A 7,392-nucleotide genomic window follows, 5' to 3' on the forward strand; every position below is an offset into this window, starting at 1 on the left:
TCTTTGTTCTCTCCAAAGAGAATTAACACCCATTTTGCTTGGACATGTAGAGAATACCAAGAAATAATTAATATATATAAATATATATATATATAAAATACATTTATATATTGTCTCGTTGTTAGGAACCATTTTTATCTTTTTGGGTATTGATAATCTCTTTCCTCTTGTAAACCACTAAATGAGAAAAGAAAAAGGAAAAAAAAGAATAAAAACATAGACGCAGAGCCATATATATATATCCTAATCTACAAAATATAAATCAATCCCGTAAGGTGATCAAGATCATAAAAAGAAGGAGGTAAATAAAAAGAGAGCGAATCCAAGAAGAAAGAAAAGAAAAGAAAAAGAAAGAGGTAGAAACTCTTTTCAAAGGTGCTTGATACAAGTACTCAGAGAGACACACCCACCTCTGCCCCAAATTGCTTTTTCTCTGCTTTATACAACCGGTAGACCCATGGAAGATAGAGCCACGCACCAACTTACAACAACAAAGTTTTCTCAAATATACCCACCGGTTCTCTCTTTTCTCTCCCCACCCCCTTGCGATCCATAACGCAAACCCGAATCCAAAACACTACCAGAAAACCAAAAAGGAAAAAAACAAACCCAAAAAAATAAAAAAGCAAAAAATAAATCTCTCCCTCTCTCTCTCTCTCTTCTCTGTGAGTGTGCTTTGGGGACTGTAAGTGCAAGCTTGCTCGCAACTCTCAAAGCTGAAAAAATATTTGCTGTATTCTGCTTATTACCCACTACCCAAAAAACCAAAACACATGCTCTCCTATTCTCTCTACCTCTTTTCATCATCACCCCCACTTCCACCACCACCACCATCACCAACAACAACTAAGTTTTATTCTTCCTCTTCTTCTTCCTCTGTTTCTTCTTTGGTTTCTCTCTGTTTTGAAAAGTTGAAATCTTTTTGATATATTTTTTTCTTTCTGTTATACAAAAGAAAAACCAAAAAAAGAAAAAAGAAAATGATCACATTATCAGATTTCTACCATGTTATGACAGCAATGGTTCCACTGTACGTGGCCATGATACTAGCTTATGGTTCAGTGAAATGGTGGAAAATCTTCACCCCTGATCAATGCTCTGGAATCAATCGTTTCGTAGCACTCTTCGCCGTCCCACTTCTTTCGTTCCATTTCATCTCCACCAACGATCCTTACACCATGAACTTCCGCTTCATAGCTGCAGACACGCTTCAAAAACTCATAGTCCTTGCTGTTCTCGCGGTTTGGACAAAATTGAGCAAAAGGGGTTGTTTGGAATGGACGATCACTCTGTTCTCACTTTCCACTCTGCCAAACACTCTGGTCATGGGTATTCCTCTGCTGAAAGGAATGTACGGAGAATTCTCTGGTAGCTTAATGGTTCAGATTGTCGTCCTCCAATGTATCATTTGGTACACTTTGATGCTCTTCATGTTCGAATACAGAGGAGCTAGAATGCTAATCTCTGAGCAATTTCCTGATACAGCCGGTTCGATTGTCTCAATCCATGTGGATTCTGATATCATGTCTTTGGATGGTCGGCAGCCATTGGAGACCGAAGCTGAGATCAAAGAAGATGGGAAACTCCATGTCACGGTTAGAAAATCAAACGCGTCGAGATCGGATATCTATTCGAGAAGGTCTCAGGGATTGTCTTCCACTACACCACGACCTTCGAATCTGACTAATGCAGAGATTTACTCTCTGCAGTCTTCTCGGAATCCGACTCCGAGAGGTTCGAGCTTTAACCACACCGATTTCTATTCGATGATGGCCGGCGGGAGGAACTCAAACTTCGGTGCTTCTGATGTCTATGGCCTCTCGGCTTCGAGGGGTCCGACTCCAAGACCTTCTAATTACGATGAAGATGGAGCAGTAGGTGGGAAACAGAGGTTTCACTATGGTGGTGGTGGGAATATGACGACGCCGGCTGCGACGGCGACTCATTACCCGGCTCCTAACCCAGGAATGTTTTCTCCGACAGGGTCGAAAAACCCATCTGCCATTAATGCCAATAGTGGTAATGTTGGTAATGCCAATGCTAAAAAGCAAGCTAATGGACAAGCTCAACAGCAGAAAACGGAGGAGGGTTCAAGGGACCTCCATATGTTTGTTTGGAGTTCAAGTGCTTCCCCTGTTTCTGACGTTTTTGGTAGCCATGAATATGGTGGTCATGATCAGAAAGATGTTAGATTGGCTGTGTCTCCTGGAAAAGGTACAATTTTTATTTTTATTTATTTATTTATTTTTCTTTATCATTCTAATTGTTTTTGTATTGGTTTTTGTTTTTTTTTTTTTTTTTTAGTGGAGGGTCATAGAGAGAATCATCATCAAGAGGAATACTTGGAGAGAGATGATTTTAGCTTTGGGAATAGAGGAGGATTAGACAGAGAGATGAACAATAACAACAACAACCATGAAGGAGGTGAAAAATTGGGTGCTGATGGAAAACCAAAAACTATGCCTCCAACAAGTGTTATGACTAGGCTTATTCTCATCATGGTTTGGAGGAAACTCATCAGAAACCCAAACACTTATTCAAGCTTAATTGGTCTAACTTGGTCCTTGGTTTCTTTCAGGTACACTTTGTCTCTTTCTTCTTTGGATTGAATCCAAGGAAAAAAAAAAAAATCTTGCATATTTTTTCAATTTTCTTCTTTTTTGAGAATCGTTTTCTTTATTCTTGGGCATAGACCTCAGATTTTGCATATTTCTTTCTTTTGTTCTCCTTTTGCAGGTGGCATGTAGAAATGCCTGCCATAATCGCAAAGTCCATTTCCATTCTGTCTGATGCAGGACTTGGCATGGCCATGTTCAGTCTGGGTCAGTATATTAAAAAAAAAAACACTTTTATTTATTATTTTTTGACTTTTATTTATTTGGTGATAACATTCTAATTCTTTGATACTCTTTTCTTCAACTTTTATTATTAAAATGTTCATAAAGAAAAAAAAAGCAATCCAAACGGGCAAACAAAATAAATAAATAAATAAAAGAAAAGAGCAAAGTAAACAAGAGAGGAGAACAAACAGTGAGGTGATGATAATATGTTGGGTTTCTTTTCTTTTTTTGTTTTGGTTTTCACTTTTTGCCAAGTTCTATGCTGGTCTATTTTTTGGATGTAATGGGTTGGTGGTGGTGATGATGAAAGGTCTTTCAAAGATGACTGACTGACAGTGTTCTTTTTTTTTTTTTTTTTTTTTTGGGGGGGGGTTTCTTGGATGGTGGTGGAAGTGGTAGTGTTGTTGATGATGGGCAATTGGGGCATGCTCTAATTTTTGTTTTTGTTTTTTAACATTTTTTTTTTTTTGTTTTTGCTTTTTTGGATTGTTGAATGACAGGTCTGTTTATGGCTTTGCAACCGAGGATCATAGCATGTGGAAATTCCGTAGCAGCTTTTGCAATGGCTGTGAGATTCCTTACAGGTCCAGCTGTTATGGCAGCGGCTTCCATTGCTGTTGGTCTTAGAGGAGTTCTCTTACACGTTGCCATTGTCCAGGTCACCACTCCCTTCCTTTTTTCTTTCTCTGCCTCCTTCTGACACAATCAATCCCTGCTTGTTCTATATTCACCAAAAAAAAAATATATATATATATATTAAAAAAAGGTTTTTAATTTTTTAGTATTTTTTTTTTTTAAAGATAAGATTCTTTATTATTTTTTCAATTCAATTTTTTGTTTTATATAAAATTATATTAGGGTTTATGTTAGAACCAATGCAACTCCACCACTCTCGAACTGGGGTTTTGATCAGAAAAAAAGCTGATTTTATAAAAATTTTATTGGACATCGTAGAAAAATGGTCTTCTACTGGTTTATAAAGGATTCCAAATTACTGAGAGCTCTATACATATATATATATATATTATATATTATATATTATATTATTAATTAGGAGTATAAACAAGGACTTGTTTGGAGGTATTATGTAGAACAAACATCTGGACCGTAGTTAATATGTTTTTTTGCCACGCATGTGCTTGGATTGCCAAACAAAAAAACAGGCAGCTCTACCTCAAGGAATTGTCCCCTTTGTCTTTGCTAAGGAATACAACGTACACCCTGATATTCTTAGCACAGCGTGAGTATCTCTATCTATTCTCTACATATATAGATATGTATATAATTTCTATAACAAAGCATCATATCTTATCTTTCTTTTCTTTTCTTTTCTGACAAACACTTTGAATTTTGCAGTGTTATATTTGGCATGCTAATTGCCTTGCCCATAACACTTGTCTACTACATTTTGATGGGGCTATGAAGAAGCGGAAAAAATATCACTCTGGCTTTGGCATCCATGGGAGCTCATTTGGGAGCTATTTTTGCCAGCCTTAAGAAGAAAAGCAACTAGGAGTTCAAAATCCAAAAGGAGAAAAAAAAAAAAAAATTGAGAAATAGGACCTTGGGGGGAGGGAGAGAGTGAATCTTTCTTATGAATTTGTCTTTTGCTAGTAAAATTGTAAAATCATGTTTGTAGTGCATTAATTTATAAAAAGAATGTTTTTCTCTAGTTAATTATCATTATTTGTATTATTATTTTCCACTTTACTCTGTTTTCCAAGAATTTATGCTAGTGCAAAGCCACGGAAAGTAGGAAGAAAGGAATAGGAAAAAAGTGGAGTGATGTGATGATGCCCTTATATTTTACACAATTTTTCTACTAAAAAAGATTTTCTTTTAGTTCTATTCCTTGATTGCTTATGCTTGATTGCCAATTAGAATCTTATAACAAAAGGTTAAATTTGGTATATGGTATTAGAGTAATTGCAACGAAATTCCAAGCTCCCATTTTTCTTTTCAATTTTCTCCATAGAAAGCAAACAACTGAGTTGATGGTGGTGATTTAGTAAAAAAAGTGTTTCCAATTTTTTTGGGGGAGAGAGAGAGAGAGAGAGAGAGAGAGAGAGATTTATAGTAAAACATCGAGAAGAAAGTCTGAGGCTCAAAGAAAACTAATGGGTGTGCAAGAGTTTTAATTTGTTAGGCTAAGTGGGTATTTTTTTTTTCCCTTTATTTTTTTTTCTGAAAATTAATAACACTTGAAGATGATTGATATATATATATATATATATATGAACTTGTTAAAAGAGAGATTTTTTATTTTATTTTATTTTTTCCTTTGGGGAACATAAGCATAAATTAATTAAGGAATCTATATATATATATATACATATATAAATATATTGTAGGTAAGTGGTGCAAGAAGGGACCCTCCATTATAAGATAGAGGGGCTTAATTTTGATGTGGACCTCTTTGGAATATTAGGAGACAATAGTCACAATCCAAAGTTTCTTCTCCTTTTTTCTCACCCTTTTTTTCGTCTCCTTATTCTTTTAGTTACACATTTTGCCTTTTTCTTGACATCTTTCTTTTGCAGTACTCTTTGGTGTCTACTTGGTGCTTTGTACCACACACCAAACTCTTTTCTTAAACAACTTCTTGGCTTGTGAAAATTGAACAAGCAGGCTATACATTTGGCCTTAAATTGGCCTAATTCAGCTTAACTGGTAAAGATTAAAGAAGAGGAAAGTGAAATTAAATGCAAGGTTTTTTTTTTTTTTTAAATTAATTATACAAGCAAAGGAACATACTCTGGAAATTGTTATTGTCTTTTCATTTTTTGGGGATCTCAATGACTCTGATGCCCTTTCGAAATGACTGAAAGATTACCAATTTTATTGAGTATGACCTTCCAATTTAACCCATATATGTGATATCCATGCATTCACCTACCCAATAGAAAGTTAGATTTTTCTTGTCATGCATGCAGATGACCGGATAAGCCTTCTTAACTAATTGAATTTAATTTGTTACAGCATTTTTCATTATGGGGGTGAATGACTACATAAAAAACCTCCTTTTACTATCTTGATTCTTGTGTAATTTTTTCAATTATGCAATCAAGTATACATCCTACTCCTGTTAGAAAAAGCCCTACATCTTACCCAGATTTAAGACATCTATAAGTTAAAATTCAGTTTTTCTTTACACAAACCAAAAAAGTGGTCTGCGGAAAAGAAAGAAGTGACAGAGCAGGATAAGGATTAGTCCATAAGTAATATATGATATTTGACCCATAAGTTATATCATCATCAAAGAATATACATATATATATATATATATATATATAATCAAATTCATGTTAGATTAATTTAATGATTTTACCATTTAAATCTCTTTTATCAATTTTTTAAATTCTTTCAAAGTTTGATATTTAAAAATGTATTAATGTTTTATTAGATCTTTTAAGATTTATTTTGCCTATATAAAAATTTAACAATTTAAATTTAAACAGCCTAATTATTGCATTTTAAATTTTAATCTTTATTAATCAAGGTGATGATAAAATTATCATGTAAATTTGATGTGAGTAAACTATATATATATATATATATATACACTTGTGTGTCCGTGTGGAATTTATATATTTGGTTTTTGTGCTGTCTTTTCCTTGAGAAATTTTTTAGGTAACATTGTGGATTCCATGTTGGTACACACAGCCAATAGGATAAAGCCATACGTAGCATCAAATCCATGTTATTCAAAAAAATCCATATCAACGTTTACTACAATTATAATGTCATTCCATTTCCATCCATACATTTTTATTTATTTATTTTTTCTGTCACTTTCACTTCTGTGAAACTCTACTGTTAGAAGAAAAATCTTTTCCTTGCCTCTTAGTAGAAAGAAGATCAATAAACTAGTTGCAGCAATTTTTAGTTTTCTATAATTAAATACCGGTTTTCATAAAATATAACCTCCATAGCACATAAAAATTATAATTTTTTACTCTTTCAATATTTTCTCTTGCATATTCAATATTTTTATACTTCTTTTTATCCCATAAATATTTTTGCTTCCGAGAATATAAAAACTTGTCCTATTTTCTTTCTTTTCTTTTTTTTTAAAAGATTTATCAATTAAGTGAAAGGATTTTCATAGAGAAATGAATGCAAATGAAAACCCTAAATAGTTGTGACGATTAACGAAGTTATAAAAATGATCTTCAATCTGGATGTTTAAGAGATATTAGATCTCAATCTTGATGGCAGACGGTTTTAAGGAGAAATCTAAGAACATAGATGGAGAGATTTCTGGTTTTCTATTTTGGAAAAGAATACACAACACGCAAGGGAAGAAGAAGACAGAAGAAAAATAAAAATAAAATAAAATAATATATGGATGGAAGGGAACAACGTTAAAACATTAGAGAATGCTTATTTGGAGTATTTTAATGATACAAATATAGTGCTATACATGGTTTTATCTAATTGATTATGTGCCCCAACATGGAATCCATCATGGTACACATTGTGCATCCAATAACCTCTCCTTTTTCTCATGTAAAAATTGATAAACGTATTGATATACTAGAGAACCCTTTTT

General features: G+C 33.6%; 1 protein-coding gene across 1 annotated transcript; it reads left to right on the forward strand.

The window, feature by feature from the left end:
- Positions 1–274: 274 nt before the first annotated feature.
- Positions 275–4,517, forward strand: LOC107418541 (probable auxin efflux carrier component 1c). Its single transcript, XM_016027245.4, has 6 exons — positions 275–2,214; positions 2,305–2,578; positions 2,737–2,822; positions 3,341–3,498; positions 4,004–4,080; positions 4,197–4,517. Exons 1-6 carry the CDS (start codon positions 981–983, stop codon positions 4,261–4,263), a joined length of 1,896 nt encoding a protein of 631 aa, XP_015882731.1. The 5' UTR covers positions 275–980; the 3' UTR covers positions 4,264–4,517.
- Positions 4,518–7,392: the final 2,875 nt, after the last annotated feature.

The sequence above is a fragment of the Ziziphus jujuba genome, chromosome 2 (assembly GCF_031755915.1).
Source record: "Ziziphus jujuba cultivar Dongzao chromosome 2, ASM3175591v1".
NCBI lineage: Eukaryota > Viridiplantae > Streptophyta > Magnoliopsida > Rosales > Rhamnaceae > Ziziphus > Ziziphus jujuba.

Coding starts and splice junctions, on each gene's coding strand:
- LOC107418541 (XM_016027245.4), top strand. CDS start 981: ATGATCACATTATCAGATTTCTACCATGTTATGACAGCAATGGTTCCA. Junction 2,215..2,304: donor GGCTGTGTCTCCTGGAAAAG/GTACAATTTTTA, acceptor TTTTTTTTTTAG/TGGAGGGTCATAGAGAGAAT. Junction 2,823..3,340: donor CATGGCCATGTTCAGTCTGG/GTCAGTATATTA, acceptor GTTGAATGACAG/GTCTGTTTATGGCTTTGCAA.